Source organism: Rousettus aegyptiacus, unplaced genomic scaffold (genome assembly GCF_014176215.1).
Source record: "Rousettus aegyptiacus isolate mRouAeg1 unplaced genomic scaffold, mRouAeg1.p scaffold_m13_p_9, whole genome shotgun sequence".
NCBI classification, from domain to species: Eukaryota; Metazoa; Chordata; class Mammalia; order Chiroptera; family Pteropodidae; genus Rousettus; species Rousettus aegyptiacus.
In genome coordinates, this window is record NW_023416312.1 from 105,414,748 (window position 1) to 105,435,007 (window position 20,260).

General features: G+C 47.7%; 1 protein-coding gene across 2 annotated transcripts in view; it reads right to left on the minus strand.

Annotated features, from left to right (window-relative positions):
- Positions 1-20,260, minus strand: part of HDAC8 (histone deacetylase 8) — a 151,182-nt gene that overhangs the window by 16,875 nt on the left and 114,047 nt on the right. For both annotated transcript variants that reach the window (XM_016136118.2, XM_016136117.2), the window contains one exon: positions 3,341-3,446. In XM_016136118.2, coding sequence (XP_015991604.2) covers positions 3,341-3,446 — 106 coding nt within the window. The remainder of the gene's footprint in view (positions 1-3,340; positions 3,447-20,260) is intronic.

The following is a 20,260-nucleotide window of genomic DNA, read 5'->3' on the forward strand; positions in this document are numbered from 1 at the left end:
CTCTGTGGGCCGACTACTCTGGAACGCGTCAACGAGGGGAAAGGCGAGCAAGCGCGGGCACGCGAAGACGGTGCGAGGGTGGTTTTACAGTGGTGGTCGTGGGCTAGGCCGAGCGAGCCACTCTCTAACCCACACTTCCTGTCAACAATGACACGTATCTTTAAGATTCATTGACACAAGAAGAACAAAACGTAGCTTTTCTCTGTGTAAAGCTAAAGGCTTGAATTGACTCTCCATGGTTTTATTTTTGTCTTTCTCTTTCTTCTTGGATAGACTAATGGGCAGAGCAGACCGGATAAGGCGAGGTCTAAATTCGCCTGTGCGTCCACTCATCCTATGGCGTATGGAACACATGTCTACAAGACGAACCTCTCAGGTTTGATCTCCAATAGGTCAAAAATCTCATCTTTTGTGCTTCTAAGGGATGTGGCGAGAAAGAGAAAAAACCCACTCTCCAAGGCTGAACAAATACAGCTACACACGCTGGCCCGACTCCCCCCCAAAGAGTGGAGCTTAATATTCATCCCCTCACTCATTGTCATCCCACCTCCCCAAATCGATCCGTGCCTCGTGTCCCCCTGCTTGATTTTTAATGGGGGAGACTGAAGGAGGGGCGCGATGAGAGATGGCCGGCCTCACTGAGGTTTTTATATGAAACAACAAATGACAGTCTTGTAGGCAGGTTCAGGAAAATCCTTCAGAATGCAGAAAATTCAGCAGCCTTTTCACACTGACCATTGTCATGGCAACACACTGTCTGATGGCAGCATGCGTCATGAGGCTGCAGGGGCATGGTCTCAGTATAGCGGGTGAGCGTGGCCGTTTTTAGCAGCATTTGGACTTCTTTCTAGCCTCATTTTCTGTAGGTTTAGCTGAAGTTCTTTCCGGTTTCGGCCTTGGGTGCTCTGCTCATTTGCATGGCGAGGACATAAGACCTTCTCAATGTGAAAAGGATGGCTGGACGGAACGTGAACGTTCCAGTGCTGTAGCCCCTCTACTAGCTGTCCGCCCTCTCTGGCTCCTCCCCACCCACCGTTAGCCACTTAGTTTCTTTTCTTCTCCTCATCAATTCTTCCCTGTACACAGCACTACGTCCCCTCCACCCAACAAGTGTGACTCATCTACCAAGCCTGAAACTCTCCTCATATTCTTTTAATTGTTTTTGGATTTTCTCATTTTAATGCACAGCATCCTAGAATCTTAAGGTTGGAAGGACTCTGAACAATAATTGAGTACAATCATCCTCCCCCAATGTAGGAGCTCCTCTACCATGTGACAGCCAAATGACTGTTCAGCCTCTATATGTATGTCTCCAGTGACAGAGACCTCATTGCTTTCTGGGCAGACTAATACACCTTGGACAGCTGTAACTGTTAGGAAATTCTTCCTTCTACTGAATGAAAATTTGCCTTTTAATAATATCTACCCATGGATCCTAGCTCTGTGCCCCACACGGACCCTGTCTGCGTCCTCTGCTCTGTGACGGCCTCTCAGTGACAGCCTCCCGGAGCAAGCTCCTACTTGTCTAAGCCCTTTCAAAGTGAGCATCTCCAGAGGTCACCTTGCCCCGGTGACTCACGCGGAACAACTCCATGTTGAATAAAATCCCCAACTCTCTTTCAGACAAAATGCTGTTTAGCCGCCCCATCTTGTGTATGTCCAGTTGCTTTTGAGGAACCCTCTCCTGGTCTATACATTTTTTTTTTCTGCAATGCTTTTTATAAAGTTCTGAGTTTAATTCTGGTATATACAGGTTTCCCACTTTAATTTCATTGTATTACAATCAGAATACTGCTTTAACCTGTTAGGATCATTTAAAAATCTTGACTTATATGTAACTTACATGTCCTCAAAGATTTTCCCTCATTTTTTTTTTACGAAGCCTCAAACTAGTGTTTGATCTCAAATCTTTTAAAAATGCGTTCCTCTTTCACATTTCTTACCTTTCCTAGTTCTCTCCCCTTTGAATCACATTTCTTATGTCTTCTCTCGCTTGTCATTTCCATTTCCTCAATAGCAAGATGTCACCACTCTCTGGAGATGTGTGTCTGGGTGTGTGTGCAGGGCATACAGATATCTGCACATACGCAGGTGTGAGCAAGTAGCTGCAGAGACTCATTTAGTTTCTCTGTTCCTATCGCTTTGTACGTGTTCTACCAGGATTTAGAGCCTAGATGGGCGGGGGGGGGTGGCAATGCTGAAGGAACATGGATGGATAAGAGAAGTTTGTCTGGGATCGGCCCCAAGGGAAACAGGAAGTGCGTCCTGGGTCTGAGAGGGGCAGGAAGAAAGAAGGGTGCGACTGCTAGTTAATTAGGGACAAGGGAGGACGACTTGCTTAGGAAGGGAGGGGAAGGCTGAGGACTCCGGGGCGCCTTCGAGAGGCGATGGCACTGCCGTGAGCACAGCCTTATGAGCTTATGGCTTGTGAAGTTAGAACATTTTCTCTGGCCAAAGGAGCTGGGATGTGGCGTTCCTGCCTATGGACTTGGCTGTTGTCACAGACCGGGTCCTGGTAGAGGATCTAACCCTCAGCAAAGACCCCGAGGACACGATGTGTCCCCTCTAACTTTCATGCTGGATTCTATTCCCACGAGGGCGTCGAGTTGGGAAGCAGCAGCTGGGATTCCATCAGCATTTAGCGGCGTATAACAAAAGGCAACACTCATTCCGGACAAAAGTGTTCAGAAAAGTGGGAATATAGAGGTCATTACGTGAACAGACAGGCTCTGTGATACCCTCGGCTTCTTAACTCTGCAAACAATTAGGATCCAAAAAAATATTCACACACACATACAAATTCAACTGAACGGGAAAACAGTGTGACCAAGAGGGCAATAACCTGGTGACTGCCACCTTCCCTCCATTCAGAGGCCACAATAATTGTAGGGCAGCCTTAGGGAAGGGAAAGATAAGGTGACAGGTGAGATAGGGGAGCCCTCTCCCGGGCATCTGGAGCCCACAGTCTCTCAAGGCCCTAATGGGCCAAGGAACTGTGCCGCAACAGAGTGTCTGAATCGACTTGAACTTCCCTCACCTCGAAGAGGGTTTTACTGTTGTCCTTTGGAAAGAAAAAAAGTACTTGTTTTCCACTGGAAGTGCCCAGAGCTGAAACTTTTGTGTCCCTGAGGGTGACAATAGCTGGCTAAATGACAGTCCTAACCAGAGTGGCCAGTGTAGAATTCCAAGTACAATCTGTCAGGCCAAGAAGAGGTCTCCCTTCCAAATGAGCGAAACGATTAGCCACCGAAAGCCAAACGGCACGTGGGGAAGCCCCCACTGCCGGGCCGCGGCGAGCTGGGCGGAGCGAGGGCGGCGGGGCTCGAGGGGTGGCGCTCACCTTTGATGTAGCTGAGGATTTGCTGGACTCGGTGTGGCTCGTTGCGGTCTGGCCGGCAGCTTGGCGTGATTTCCAGCACATAATCAGGACCATATGCTGTGAAGAACTGTAAGGAAAGGGAAAGGCCAAAAAACAAAGTAAACCACAGAAAACCTCCACACTGAACCATGTACAGACAGAACAATCAAAAGGACCCCCCCCCCCCCGCTATCAACGAGGCTGGAGGTGCCAGGTGTGCGGGGGCCCTGTCCTGGAGGCGCCAACCGCCTGGTCAAGACCTCCAGCGACAGTGCACTGCTAAAATCTTTAGTCTGTTGTTCGAGGTTGTCTCTGCTCAGGTCCCAACTTTTCTCTGCAGCCTCAACTCGTCCTGCCTCCCAGGGGCCCTTCTCCAGCCACGGTGGCCTGCGCTCAGCGCTCCCAACTCGAACCACGCTTTGTCTCCCTTAGGGTCTTTGTCATCCCTCTTTCCTGGAGCCTGCAAAGGCCCTCCCCCTATCCCTGCTGCCTGTAAAAAACGTCCCCATCCTTCTGGGCACAGCTCAAATGTCACCTCCTTCACAAAGCTGTCCCTCATTCTCCAGCAACCCCCAGAGCGTTCTGGTGGTCCCTCTCTTATGGCCCTTGTTCAACAAATAGACAGTGCTTGCCTGCAAGTCACATGCAGGTCACAGTGCTGCCTGCTGGGGGACCTATGAAGATGGACAGGACCTCGTCTGCGGTCGTCTAGGTGTTCACGAGCACGTGCTGCTTTGCACAGGGACCTTTCACCGGTGACCTGACCTCCCCGCTCTGGATTATCAGCCCCTTGAAGGCAGACAGCACCTCACTGGGCATGTCAAACCAACTCAGTTTCCCTACTTCACTTTTTCTTTCTCTTTTGTAGACTTTATTTGTTTTGAGAGTCAGGGAATGAAAAGAAAAGTTTTTGGATTCTATTTCTAGCTCGCTAGATGACTCCTTGTGACCTTTGGTAAGTCACAATTTCTGATTCAGCTTCTCTATTGGGGCCCGCTTGGGGAAAAACACTCCATGACAAAGGGAATCATTCAATTGAGTGAGTCTTTGAATGGGAAATATGCAAAGCTGCTACTTCTGTTTAGTTTTTAACAGAAATAGTATTTGTGCACACTCTCTGCACAGAGAGCATATGGTCCCTAATATTATGTGCTCTCAATAGCGATATTGTCAGGCGGTAAGCAAGCCAGGGAAATTCAAATTCCACAGAAAAAATGGTACAGAGGGCGTGAAAAAAGGGATCTTGATATGTGTCATGAGTTTGATGTCATTCAAAGAGCCTTTAACAAGTAATCCAGGGTCATTGCCATTGCTACCAAATGGTCCTCGGGAAGAGTCTGGATGCACATCTGTATGGATTTGTAGAATTCATGGGAGTAATTCGATGGGGACATGGCTTTTGCACATCCATGGCAGAAAACTCAACACATTTAATTAAAAGGAAAATGTCCAAAACTTGGCCAATGCTTATCATGCTTCTTTTTTTGTTTGTTTTGGACTGAGCTAGAATGGAGAGACGGGCCTAGTTCCTTACTGTCTGATGCCTGAAGCCCCGAGCTCTGGAGCTGGAAGAGGCCTTCAGTAGAAATTTTGTCTACCAAACCTATATGTGGAACAGACAGGAGGGGTCACCTGGGTAACACATGCAGAAACTAAACTGCCATCACGATCACAGAAACTTGAGAGGTTTGTATTTTTAACCAAGGAGGGCCCCTCAGCATCAGCCCGAGGACCGCATGGGCTCGGCCCTGGCAGAGAAGGCTTTAAGCGGGGGTGGCGCTCTCTGCTCAGGCAGCCTGTCCTCCTCCAGAGGGTGGCAAGCAGCGCACCTATTTCGCAGGTATGGAAAGATGAGTTTAGCGAGAGCGACAGAAGAAAGGTGGCTGCCACGACGCAGCCACTCAGGGTGACCTGAACCGCTGGCATCGAAGTGCTACGAACATCACATGCGGGGAGCCTGGCTAGGGTACAGGAGGAGGGCCTGTCGGCCCTGATCCACGAAAGCAGCACCGCCGAGCCCCTGTCAGCAGGACGTGTGCTGAGCTGTCTGTTTAGGGCCATGTGTTCGGAACAACACGTCCTCATTTTGAGTGCCTTCTCCATGGTTACCCGTTCTCTCCTACTTCAGTCCCCTCTTTGACCAAGAGCTCAAGGTTGCAAGATGGTCGTCTGGGGACAGAACTGCCACGTACCAGAATTCGCCTCTCCTGGGATGGAGCCTCTCGTGCTGGTTTTCACTAACCGCCACATAACCCACTCTGGTGACGCAGGTGGCTGCGGGTAGCTCGCAAGATGGGTTCCTGAACATCTCCCCACCTTCGCCAATCAAACGTTATTCCGAGGTCCTGCTTATTCGCACTATTCTTAGGTGAGGGGATGCAGATGATTTAAGAAAGTTCCTGTTCTGTGATCCAGTTCCACATGGCCACTGGCCGGGCCTGGCCTTGGGAGGCTGTCCTTCGCCTAAGGCAAAGGCGCTGTCCTCTTCCCCATCCGGCCAGCGTCTAGCGGGCGTCTCTCTGTTTCTGTTACGTTACCCTTTTATTTCAGCATTTGTTAACTCTGTTCTCCTGGACTATGGATTCCACAAAGGTACAACCTTCTGTCACATTCTCTTCGCACAGTCTGCAGAGCAGAGCTGAAGTCACTACAGGTTCCCTTTACACTTTTATTTTAAAATTATGTTGAATGAAATGAATTCACAAAGGTTTAGCTGGCTGTTCAGTTAATTCAAATTCAGTTAATGATGCACAGAGCCGACTCGTAGTGTTACCAGCTTTTCCAGACTCTGGAGACAGCGTGATGATGTAGAAAGAGCCTTCGCTTTGGAGTTGGGCAGAGCTGGCTTTTCGGACCGGGACCGAGCTGTGACGCCAGGAGAGCATCTTAATCTCCATGCGCTCTTGTTGCCACAGAGGGATGATAAATTCTCCAGGCTGCTCGGAACCAGTGAGGTGACATACGCAGAAGAGCCTAGCCAGGGCCCAGCACTTAGTAGGACTTCGGTCAGTGTGAATTTCCTTCTCCTGGGCCCAGAGGCCCCTGCTTATCTGGCGCCTTGACTACACTATGGGAATGTTGGGCCACGCACTTGAAGCCGCCATGAAGAAGGAAAAGCCTGTCCCTCAGCCAGACAAAGTGCAGCAGCCCTGGGTCCCCCCTCCCCACCATGAAGCCGTTAGTTAGCTCCGTCCAGGGCCTGCGGACAAACGGACCTCTCCTCGCCTCCCTCTCTACGTATGCTCCTGCCACGCGTGTTCCTCACTGGCAATGTGGAAAGGAAACCTGATGGAGATGTTAGGGCGGAGGGGACTTGGCACTAGGAACAGCTCGAGGCCCCACCCTGCCACTGCCCTGCAGCCCTGGAAAGGACAGGCAACGGGGGAGTGGCGGCCCGTTCCCAGACAGGTAGGTGGAGCAGGGAATGAGCTGGGCAGGTGGCCTTCCCCTGGGACCCGCGCTTTGAACTCGCAGGACTGAGGTGCGAACTGTTCTCCACCCTTCCCGTTCTCCTTCGGTGCTCCTTCTGTTTTCTGGGTCTCAGCTTGCACGTTTTTGAGGGGCACATGGTACTGGGGAGGGGGTACGTTGACAGTATGAGGTGGGGTGATGGACGGGACTTGAAGATAGTGGCTACCTTAGGGTGGCCGGTCCCTTCTCGACGCAAGAGTCAATGAGTAAAGAAATGAAAGGTGCTCAGCATACAGTTTGCCACCTGGTCACAGAGATGTTCGCGGGAAGCCTTACAGTAGCTCTTACTCCTTCATAACCCTATTTGGTCACAGGAAACAAAACCACAAGGCCGGAGCGGCCAGCCAGTCATCGTGCCCTCCCTTTGACATTTATTCCCCACTCTGCGCCCGGCTAGCGTAGTCACTGAGGTACACAGACTACAAGACACGTTTAGCAGCAGGGCCGGGCCAGGGCAGGGAGATCAGAGATCCGTGAGGAGGCTGCTCCTCCCGGGGAGCGGTCACGCGGCCCAAGCCCGAAGAGCTGTGGGAGGAATGGAGACAGTGGGAAACTCAAAAGACAGCATCCGCAGGACTGAACAATAGATTGGGTGTGGGATGTGCGGAAGGAGAGAGAGTCAAGGATTTCTCACTGTGTAGGAGGCGCGTTCACAGGATGAGGAACACGGGCAGAGGACAAAGGTTCTTGGCGGGGTGCACGTGTGTGTGAGGGGTGCCGTGGGAGCATGTGGAGGGCCAGCACCCCGAAGACATAGTGCTCTGCGAATTCGGAGACAGCTTGGGCCTCACACACAGGCTGCGTGTTATAGATTTGGGAGTTACCAATGATGTGAAGGAACTCCATGAGAACTGCCAAGGGGTTACTTCGGCTGGCAGGGCATGTTTGCGGCAGTCAGAAAGGCGGCGAAGGCATCATGGCGAACAGCTGACACTTCAGAGGTGGATAGCAGGAGAGGAAACAGTTCTGGTCACAATGTGAGACACTGCACAGAGTTTAAACGAGAGGAGGACAGTCTCCTGATTTGTCCACGCGAAGGACACCTTTGCTGCAGCAAAGTGCGTGGAGGGTGTGCACAAGGCCCGGCCGGAGCGCGCTGAAGAGTCGCATGGGAGGAAGTGGCGATGACAGTGATGGTAAGGAGACGTCCTTTTCTTTTAGGAGTTTGATAGACGGATGGGGCTGGGCTGGAGTGGGCATCGTAAGATGGGAGGGTCTTAATATATGTGTAGGCCGAGGGGAACAGCCCATAGGCTGGCAGTCATAGGCATCATTCTGGGAACTCAGAGTTAACTCTGTCTGTCTTTCTGGCCCTTGGCCAGAGCGCCACCAGGGGAGAATACTGTTTCCATCATATTTATACCGCCTATCGTTCCTAGCATGGGGCCTGGAAAATAATAGGTGACCAATTCGTCTCTGTCAAACGAATGAAATTAAATGTGTTTGGGATTCTGAGGAGATTCACGGCCACAAGGGAGAGTTAGGGTCTCAAAGGGTGGCGTGATTGCAAACAGGCAAGGGTGGGCCAGTGCAGGGAACAGAGTGCGGACCGGTCTGCGGACTGGCAAGTGCTGTAAGTTGGCTAAAGGGAGCAAAGGAGAGCATGGGACGCCTGGAACCCCAGGCTGAGGAGTCAGGCCCTCTCACAGGCCCCGACGCTCCGCTCTGCCTTCAGTTGAGGGGCTGGTGCTGCTGACTGTGACATGGGCCCTGATCAGGAAGAGCATCACTTGTCCCAAATCACCCTGTGAACAGAACTCGTCACAACCAGAACAGCGTGGCACCAGTGCTTCGAACCGTAACGTGCTTTTGTGTGACGCTTCACAACCTTTCCTAGATCACCAATTACTCCATCAAAGAACTTCGGCCCAACCACGATGGAAACAAAAAAGCCCTCTTTTCCTCAGAAAAACATTTCTGTTTACAGGAAATTCGGTTATTATAAATGTCATTTATGGCACATTTAAGGACATAAAATTATGGTGGTATTATTGACAGTGAATTTTATTGCCATGGTTTTAAGACACAAACAAACAAAAATAATAACCCCAGTAGTTGTGGGACTGAATGTAAGGAGGCAGCAGCCCAAGGGCCAGTTAGGAGTGTCCAGAGCATGTGACCCGTCTAGACTGCACCTGTGTCCCACCTGCGGTAGGCACCTCACACCTGGAACACAGTTGGGGCTTAACAAATGCTTCGTGGTGAGGCTCGCAGACCAGTGCCACGAACTGTTTGAATGAATGACTGAATGAATGAATAGGGCCTGGACATAGTTTTATTATTTGTATGTTTTAATGGTATTTTAACTCTTGGTATAGAAAAAAAGGTTCTTAAGTAATCAGATAAACTAAGAAATATTAGCTTATTTGAGCATCAATTCTATTTAAGCAGAGTATACACAATATTAACCAGTATTATTCCAATAGCTCACGTGCGTAGAGGCTCCATGAACAGACACATAGCACTTTAGTGTACTGTATTTAGTCACGTTCCTACACTGGTTGGTGCACAGTAATCTGTGTGTACACAAAGAGAAGAAGGTCTGGTGACTGCCCTCAAGGAGATGAAAATCTAAATAAATATATAAAAAGAAAATCACAGGAAGGGCAGAAGAAGAAATCCAAGCTTAACTGTGCGCTACCAGCTGGAGCACAATAAAACACCCTCATATGAGATTTCTGGAGGCCTAGAGGATGGGCCCTAAGTCTTTGGGAAATTGGAAGTGGTGGGAAAGCAGGGCATGGGGACAGAGGTGACAGAAAGGAAAGGAAATGAAAGGCAGCCGAAGAGACAAGTGCAGGGCCCCTGGGGGCCAAGGCTTTCCTTTTCAATGTGGTTTCAGGAGTTTGGGGGAACCACCCCGGCCAAGACTAATACCTTCTCCACATCGCTGCTGATTCTCGAATTTCGACCATTAGAGAGAATCCCTCCTTCACAAATATGCACAGGGCCAGCTCCAGTTAAACCATATGTCTCTGTTAATCAAATGAGTATTTGGAAAGAAGCGTGCACGAGAAGCTTTTTTACATCAATTTTTTCTTAGCAAAGGGTGGGGATGGAAGAAGGGAGAGTATAGGGATATCGCTTTACCTGCTGGACAAGGGCTGAGATGACCGTGAAAATGGATTCTATTGGAGGATTAGTCAGCGCTGGCCTCACCTTGATCCTTATACTAGTCCAAGTAACTACCCCCTCTCTATTCCTTCGCTGCTAAACTTGTTAAGGTCTCTTTTCTTCATCACTTTGGGCTCTTCACTTCTGACACTTCAACCCACTGTGGTCTGGCTTCTTCCTCACACTTCCATTGAACTGTTTCACAGAAGGATGGCAAAGAGATGCGAACATGTTGGCAAGTCTGATTGGTAGTGGGTGCTTGGGAGTACTGTGTTGAGAAGGATTCTGAGGCTGTATCTAGGTACGGCAGGAAAATGGGCCATGGCCACTGTAATCCATGGTGGTCAGGGTGGGTGCTGGGAGGGATGTAGTTCTATGCACCCTGAATTTGCTATTCATGCTTTAGGGAGCTAAGAGTCACCGCCTCATCGCCCAGCCTAATGTCCTCTTTTCAGTTATCACTCGCCCTACTTGACGTCTCTCCAGCACGTCATCAACTACCCTCTCCCTGTTCCTTCTCGGTCTCCTTCCCTGGACCGTCTTCCTTCACCTGTCCCTTAAATATAGGTGCCTCCAGGTTGTACTCTCAGCTCTCCGTCTCTCTGAAAGACTTCACACCCTGCTGTTGCTTTCATCACTTCTCTGAGACCAGTGTTTATCACCAGACTCCGACTTGCATTTTTAATGGCCCACTGGACATTTCTGCCTGCAAAACTCAAATTCTTGGTATCGGATGCTTAATGTGCTCCAAGTAGAGCTAATTCAGTATGAGTCCTTTCAAAGAGAGTGTTCATCTTCTCTTTTTGTCCACTCAGCACCGTGGGTGAGTCCCATCAGACAGTAAGCTCCTCAGCAAACACTTGAACGTATGGGTCAGCATGCTAATGCTTTGTTTATAGCCACTGGATTTTGTCCTTTCAAAATACCTGAAATGATACAAGACTAGGGGATCTCTATCTTTGTGAGATATTCTCATTGTTTGCTAAGCAATGATTTTCCCCCCCTCGCCATTTGGCAGATGAAGAAAAGCACATCTACCCGTTTTTAAGACATCGGACAGTGAGCAATGTGCTTTGGGCCTTACTTGAAGACAATGGTTATTGTAGGGAGGCTGGTGCTGGGGAGGCGAGGATGAGACAGACAAGCCTTGGCCTTGAGGAGCTTACAGTTTAGTCAAGGAGGTGGACGGGTACGGGAGCGACTATGATAAAATGAATGTCAGATATGAGGCTGTAAGCCCTCAAGTGGAAGTCTTAATTCTGAGTGTGGAGGCTGGGTAGTAGGCTTCATGGAAGGGCTGGGAAGCAGCTGAACTGGCCTTGAACGATAAGTAAGATTTAAACAAGAAGGGAGAGAAGGTAAGAAAGGCAGAAAGAACAGAATGAGGATAACAAAGATACATTTGAAACAAGTCATCAAAAATTCATTTATGAGAAAGAACAGAGTACTAGTCATATAACCAGCTCTGTAAGCAATTTTCTCGTCTTCTCTGAATAGGACATTCTTCGTCCGTGATGGGCAATGATACATTGACAGGCTCAGCAAAGGCAGGGGGAAAGCCATGGATGAGCCTCATGCCCCGTCAGAGTAGGACTTCTCTCTGGTATATCCATCACAGTGGTTCCTTGGGGCGACACGGAGTTGTACTTGCTTAGCACCTATTGATTCAGTCGTTGGTAGTGACAGTCACTTGATACTAACATCTCCTGAGCACTGTGTGTGCCGCTCTGGGAGCAAGGAGATGAATGAGACTCAGCCCCTGCCCTCAAGGGGTGGACAGGGAGACAGCTGTGCCAACGCTAACTGCAATGCGCTATGGTGAGTACCATACTAGCTGCGATGGCAAGGGGCCTGTGCTAGCCAGAGGGGAGATGACGCAAAGCCGTGCCAAGTCAACCTCTAATTGACGCCCCTGTGTCCCGTCTGTCCCTGAGCCTTCCTTTAGAAACTCAGATCTGATCATGTCATTCCCTTTGCTTAAAATCTGGGCTGGGCTCCCCAGAGACTGCAGGGCCAAGCCCAAACTGGAAAGCAGGACATACAGAGACCTCCGCGGTCTGGCCTGGCTGACTTCTCCAGTCTCACGTGACACCGTGGTCTGGGCTGCGGCCCCTAAACTGTAGTGTCTCTTCCTGCTAAATGCTGCTTCTGTGCCACCATGGGCCCATCTCCTCCGATGGAGCGCGTCCCTCCTCTGCGTCCCCACAGTCTGCTGTCCACCTCTCTGTCTTGGCACCCACCACGTCATAGTGTAACTGTGTGTTCATGTGCCTGTCTACCCGGTAGGCAGAGTTCTCTACAAGGTCGGGAACTGGGCCTTCTTCCTTTTTTCCCCTCAACATGTGGTATGGGCCGGGCACACAGTAGGTGCCACAGATACCACTGTGGAGTGAACGAATGACTCTGACATGTGGCCACTTGGGCCCCGTTGTTGCTAGCAGCTGGCATTTCTTAGCGTGAGACATACATAAAAAACGAAGGGCAGCCAGAGGAGCTGAAAAAACAAGCGGCTCGAGCGACATCATGAAAAAAACCAAAACAAAACAAAACGGGAGAAGGCTGAAACAACACTCCCACTCCGGCTTTCTCAAACGCCTTTCCGTCTCGAGCAGCCCTTTTTTGTCCGCTTTCCCATTCACTTTCGAAAAGCCAGTCACTGCAATGATTCTAATTATTCATGGTCAGTGGCATATCCAGGAAACACTTGGTTTACAAGCAATTAAAATACACTAAAACAGATTTATGCAGGTCGAACCTGATCCTGCTGGTGAGAAGGGAGTAAATGACTTCCATCTCAGAGGTGCATTTGCTTCCCAAGCTTGCTCTCTGTCCCTCTCTATGTATTGTACTACTTTGGCACTAACATGACAAACATCCGGAGGTCCTTAAGGTGCGCGGCGCCTGGGGACTGTGTGCTGCCTCTGCCGACAGCCTCCCTGCCATGGCTGCGCTGGCTTCTCAGTAATACTGGAACCACTCGGAACCGTGTAACCCCTCGAGGCTCGGCCTCCGCATTGGGAAAATGGCGACACAAATCACCTTGCCCGTGTTCAGGGCTTCTTTATGAGGATTGATGGAAGAAATTTTCTGAAAAGATCTAGATGCCAGACAAATGGAGGGGGTTTTACCTTCATTGCAAAAGCTCTAGCTTATGACCATTGGGTCCCTTCCCTGCCTGCAGTGGGGCCACACGAGGATGATTCATGACCTTGCCGCACTCAAAGCACCAGTGTCTTAATGTCCCTCTAATGAAGTCAGCAGTCAGCAGCTAAACAAACAGGCCATTTGGTTGAGAGCAGACACGGGGCAGCAAAGGCCTAGCACATGGAGTCCAGGTGTCCTCAGAGACTTTGTGCCACTCCCCCATGATGGGCTCTGCTTCCTTAGGTTGGACTCTATCTAGGGAGAAACGGCCTCCTTCTGCTGCTGTGAGAAACCACGGTCACATACCTAAGCCATGTGGCAGGCTAGAGTGATTGGTGTAAAATCAAGAATTAATGGAAATGGCATACATCAGCATGAGTTTTTGAGCTAAGTGTAGGGGAATTGCAAAAAGGCCAAAAGGCTAGCACAAAAGCAGGGCGGCGAAGAAAAGGTCATAGGACATCAGCAAATGTGACTTATGGTTCACCTAGAAGTCTGACCTTAAAGTAATAAGGCCTTGAGATTCACCAATAGGGAGTCATTTACCCATCTCCAAAAGCACCTGGCGCCTCCATGACATCACATCTCCCCACCTTTCCGCTGCGCACCTTAGCTTAGACCATTCCTACTCATCTTCCAAGACCAAGCTCGAATGTAACCTATTTGACGTGCAAAGGCAGAGTTTCTTGTGAGCTTGTTTGGAGGTTCTAGCGCGGAAGCGCAGCTACTCATATACCTCTGACTGAACGATGGTCCTCTCCTCCATCGGGGAAGGTCATGCTGTTCCACTGAGTGCACGGCTTCAGGAAGGACGCGCATGGAGTGGCGAGGAAGGAAGGGGACACCCGCCTAGCCAGCCAGATCAGCAGAATCAACCCTGGAGACCAATGAGGTGACGAATGTCGCAGCCAGATTGCCCTCACATCCCAAAGGCAGATCTCAGGAGCAAGAACCACGTAGTAGCCTTACTTGAGACAGAGCCACTCACAGAGACGGCCACCAAAGGCTAGCTGAAGGAATGAGCATTTGAGCAGACATGTGCCGAACTCATTTATTGGATCCCCACAGGACTCAAGTGGAAGGCTCATTAGGCAAAGATTTGATGTGGTCTACACCGAGGGTCCCCAACCCATGGGCCGCTGACCAGTACCGGTCCGTGGCCTGTGAGGACCCAGGCCACACAGCAGGAGGTGAGCGGCAGGCGAGCAGTGAAGCTTCGTCTGCACCTGCAGCCGCTCCCCAACGCCGGCATCACCGCCTCAACCCTGCCTCAGATCAACAGGCATTAGATGCTCATAGGAGCACCGTTCCTTGGTGCCACAAAGGCTGGGGACCGCTGCTCTACATGCTTCTTCCACACTGGTTTACCTGATCAGTGACTGCTTTGGCGCTGGCAAGCAGCAAGAAGCCTGCTGGCAGAGGCTGCCCGACAGTGCACTGATGGGGCGAGGCGTGGGCAGCCTCTTGGGCCAGGCTATCGGCTTGCTTCCCGCAACTGGCAGACAAGAGCTGGAAAAGCGCCGCTCTCCACCTCCACCCCTAATCTCGCATGTGCTTCTTCTCAGGAAGCTGCCCAGCAGCACAGACGGCATTGTTTAACACGTTAGAAAATTGCAAATGCATCCATTACCAAAGAGCAGTGCCGGACGGACAGGGCCTGACCTGGCCTCGGCCCTCAAAGAAGCTCCGGCCTAGTGGCCACGGCCTCTGCTTCTCCTTCTGCTTTTGCTAATGATGAACTCAATGACTTCGGACACATGGGCTCGTCTCGCATTCCCCATCCCCCCCAATGGGGAGAATAATGAAGATGTTGCCCGGATTGAGTCAGTAAGAAGCTTGACTGAGATCCCTGTGGACAGGGAAGGAGCAGTGGATGCTGGCGCAGCCTGTAGGGTTTTGTTGTTTCGCTTGTTTCTGTTCGTAAGTGTGAATCATTGTGCCTTAAGCCCAGATGTGCAGCCCGTGGAGAGGAAGAAGAAGGGCAGGCGGGTGGGCATCTCCAGCCTGGGCTGCGGCAGAGCCAGTGCACAGGGAGTGGACAGGACAGGACAGGATGGGGTGGGATAGGAGGGAGGGGACAGGATGGGACGGGATGGGATGCTCAGCTGCTGGCTCGCTGACAGCTGGCTTCCTGTTCCCTGGTAAGGACCAGAAGCAACAAGCTCTGAAGGCTTGCAGACTGGAACACTTTGGTATTGAAATCAAATAAAACTCATGACAAAGTCAGTCTGACACATCTTTAACGATACGCATAATGATTACTGCGCTGCACTGTAATTAGGCATAATGATAAGCAGCTCCCAGGAACGAGGTCAGGCAGGATGGGCCTGAGGACTGGGGGTGTCTGGACAGAAGACAGAGCAGAGAGTTGCGAGGCACTTTTCTGGTTCTCCTTCCTCTCCCCTTCTCACCCTGGCCTGAGGCAACAGTCCCTCTACCCTTATCGGATCTTTTCCCTATTCCTCAATAAGAGGCATGGAAAAGTGTGGCCTGAAATCCTCCCATGGGGCCCTACACCTAGAAAGTACACACCTAGTGTGAGGACCATGTTCGGATCCCAATTTGAACAAATCCATGAAGAAAGATATCTTTGAGACGACTGGGTAAAATTTAACGGTGACTGACAGACGATGTAAAGGAATCCTTAATTTTGCTAAGTTTGAAAATATTGCTGTTATGTTAATAAGACAAGATCCTTACCTATTGAAACATACTAAAATATTCACAGGCCAGCAACTGTGGAATGGTATGGTACCTATACCATTCCAATACTTCAAGGAAAAATGAAGAATAGAAAAAGAGTGGCGGAATGTTGATAATTGCAGAAGCTGGGTGCCGAGTACTTGGGGGTTCATTATACTCTTCTCTGCATACGTTTGAAACTCTCCGTAACGAAGAGTTTTAAAAAACATATACCCTACACTGCTTCGGCAGTGATTTACACATCAGTGAAAATTAGCTTGATCATGCTAACGACACCTAGCAGACGCACGCGGCTATCAGGAATGAAATTAGGGCTGTGTGTTGGAACCAGGGCCGCAGTTGGGCAGTGAAACGTCCTGGATGGGGTGAGGAAGTACTCCAGGGATTAGACAGGGATTGGCAAACTATGGCCCAGGTACCAAATCTGTCCCTCTCTTTTCCCCCTTGAAGATACAATTCACCCTTGTAGAGTACACAATTCAGATATTCACAAGTAGAATATTTACAAGGTTGTGTAACCATTGCCACTCTATAATTCCAGAATATTTTCATCACTTCAGAAAACAACCCCATACTCATTAAACATTCATTTTCCCTCCTCTGGCGCCTAACAACCACTCATCTTTCTGTCTCTATGGATCTGCCCATTCTGGACATTTAATATAAATGGCCTAATATAACATTTAATGTAATCACTGATAAGGCGTGATTTACATCTGCCACACTGCTATTTGTGTTGTACATCTTATGCTTTTTTGTTCCTCTATTCCTCCCTTACTGCCTTCCTGCCTTCTTTTTTATTCCATAGATATCTTCTAGTGTACTAGTTTAATTTCCTTGCTAGTGTTTTATATTTAAATGTATTATATATAAACGTGTGTGTGTGTGTGTGTGTGTGTGTGTGTGTGTATTTTTTCCTTAGTGGTGGACCTGGGGATTACCATTAACATGTTAACCTTTAAGAACCTAGTTAGGATTAATACCAATTTAACTTCAATATTATATAAATACTTTGCTACTATACAGTTCCATTTCTACACCTTTCTTTTATGCTGTTATCGTCATACAAATTACATCTTTATATATTTCTTACTTATCAAAACCAGTTTATATTTATTGCTGTACGCAGTTGTCTTTTAAATCATACAGGAGAAAAATGTTACAAAGTAAAATAGAAAATACATTTGTTCTTTTATATTTACCTATATAACGACTCTTTTGGTGGTCTTTATTTCTTCGCAGATTCAAATTACTATCTAGTGTCCTTTTGTTTTAGCCTTAAGGATTCCTTTTAGTATTTTTTTTTGTAGCACTGAATTCTCAGTGTTCATTTGTGAATGTCCCAATTTCCCCTTCATTTTTGATAAATAAACAGAATTCTTAATTTTTTTTTCTTTCAGCACTTTGAATATCTGGCCTCCAGGTTTCTGATCAGAAGGCAGCTGTTAATCTTATTGAGGATTCCTTGTACATGATGAATTTTCTCTTACTGCTTTGAAGTTCTCTCCTTCTCTTTGTCTTTTGGCAGTTTATGATGTGTCTCAGTGTGGATCTCTCAGTTTATTTCACTTTGAGTTTACTGAGCTTCTTGGATGCATAGATCAATGTCTTTCATCTAATTTGGGAATTTGGGGCCACTATTTCATCAAATATTCTTTTTTCCCCCTTTCTGCTTCGCCTCTCCTTCTCGGACTCCCATTATGTATTTGCTCATACAGTTGATAGTGTCAAACAGGTCTCTGAAGCGCTGTTAATTTTTCATTATTTTTACTTTTTGCTCCTTAGACTGGATAATATCAACTGATCTGTTTTCGAGTTTGCTGATTCTTTTTTGTGCCTTTTCAAATCTTCCGTTGAGCTCATCCAGTGAATTTGTCATTTTAATTATTTTACTCTTGTATTATAGAATTTATATATTTTTTTAAGTTTTGTTTTATAATTTCATTCTTTTATTGATTTTTTTATTTGGTGAGAAATTTTTTTCTCATACTTTCCTTTAATTCTTTGTACATATTTAAAATAGCTGATTCAAAATTTTCGTGTAGCTAAATCCAATGTTTAGACATCCTCAGGGACAGCCTATGTCGATTCATGTTTTCTAGTGCATTGACCATACTTTCTTGTTTCTTTGCATTTCTTTCTTGTTGTTGAAAAGTGGACTTTAAGTTAAATGATTTTGTAAGTCTGGAAATCAGATTCTTCCTCTCTGTAGGGTTTGTTGGTGGTGGTGGCGGTGTTTGTTTAGTGACTTTTCCTAATCAATTCTTTAATATCTCTATTCTTTGTCATGTTTGGCCACCGAAGTCCCTACCTTGTTAGCTTAGTGGTCAGCTAATGGTTAGACAGAGATGTTCCTTAATTCCTGGAACCAGTAAGTCTCTAAGTCTTTCCAGGAGGTTTCTGTGTGCATGTTAGGGCTTGAATGTCAGCCAGAGGAGTGTGCTCAGGCCTTTCTCAGGCTCTCTGCATGCCGATGCCCTTCTAGAGTCCCAGGAATATGTTGGAATTTTCCAAAGCCCACATGGACATCTCATTTCCTCATTTTTCTTTTAAGCTTTTTGGTCAGCCTGATGTTTGTCCCAACTGTTATCTACTGCCTCAGGCAGCTATGAAATTAATCATTTGCCTTTAATTGTTTTTGACAAATGCCCCAGGGAAAAGTTTTTCACACTGGAATGAGGTCTTGAGTCAGGTCTAATAGAGAAGGACTTGTAAGTGGGGTCTTCCAGGAAACTATTAGACAGGTCAAATAATAATTTTCTGGGAATGAGTTCTTGAAGGAGCCCCAATGCCATTTGGCCCCCTCTGGTGGCTGCTAGGCAACCAGTTTCTACAATTGTAGGCTCTTGGTTTTCAAGGCCGCCGCCCCTACCTGTTTTGATAAAGTTTTGTTGAAACCCAACCACATTCATTCACTCATGTGTTGTCTATGGCTGCTTTTGTGCATAGTGGGACAGAGAGATTCTGTGGCCTGAAAAGTCTAAAATATTTATTAGGTGGCCCTTTACTGGAAAAGTTTTCTAATCTCTGCTCTAGGCTAGTGATGGTTAGTAGAAACATAATGTGGGCCACATATGTAATTAAATTTTTTTAGTAGCCACATTAAAAAGTAAAAAATAACAGGTGAAATTAATTTTAAGAATATAGATATATTTATTATTTAATATTACTTACACCTATAGCACCTGGTCTTCCTGGTGGTCTCCCATCCAAGTACTAACGTACTAACCAGGCCCGACCCTGCTTAGCTTCTGAGATCAGACATCAGGCTTGTTCAGGGTTGTATGGCCGTAGACTATAGACTATGGCTCCACTGGGGTGTGAACCCAGGACCTTCTGTGTGTAAAGCAGATGTGTTCACTGCTACACTATGGAACCACGTCCATTAAGAATGTATTTTATTTAGTGCAATATATTTGAATATTCTCATTTCAACATATATTCAATATAAAATTAATAATGAGATGTTTTACATTTTTTTCTTTACTAAATCGAGTGCACTCAAGTCAAGAGAAACCTGACAGTCTACCTCTAATATGCATTTTACACTTACAGCACATCTCAATTTGGACTGGCCACATTCCAAGAGCTAATGACTACCCTGCTGGACAACATAGCTCTAGATCCTTGCTACTCGAAGTGTGATACCCGGGCTGGCAGCACTGTTTCATTGGGAACTTGCAAGAAAGGCACACTCTTGGGTTCTACACTTGACTTACCGAATCAGTATTTGCATTTAACGGGCCCTAGGTAATTCGCATGCATACTAAAGTTTGAGAAGTAAAACTCTATGCCAGTTCGCTATACTACCCCTCTCTGGGATAAAGGCCTAGTGTATTCTTCTAACATAAAATGTAACCCACTGGTTAAGTTGACATTCTATTCACTAGATCATGGTTGGATTCTATGAACAATCAGTCAGGTCAGGTGACTGTGCGCCAGACGCTGTAGTAGGTACTGTGGGGTTTACTGAGCTGAAGAGGACATGGTCACAGCTTTCATGAACCGTACAACTGCCTGGAGAATAAATCCTCTAAATAGCTTCTCCATCTCAAATGTAAATGTGGCAATTAGGCTCTGGATTGATCAAACAGGCATTCAGCTCAAGAGGTTCATGGGACAGAAACAAAACAGCTTCACTCCATTTGAAACTGGCTCACGGCAACGGTCCGAAGCAAACACTCAGGCTCTAGGACATGAACTCCATGGATTCTTCTGAAAGGGTAGCAACCCCGTGTTTGTATAACGGGAAAGTTAGAACATCCATCATGCTCGAATTCAGGAACTGTGCACTCAAGTCAAGAGAAACCCGACAGTCTGATTTCCAGGTTCCAGTGACTTAGAATAGGAATTCCTATTTAAAGCAAAGAAAATACGAAAGGAGGAAGTGCCAGTCCTGGTTTCTCCGTGTAGGTGTTGACAAGCTATTAAATCATTAGGCTGTCCCTTGCCAGAAGCAGCAGAATAAAT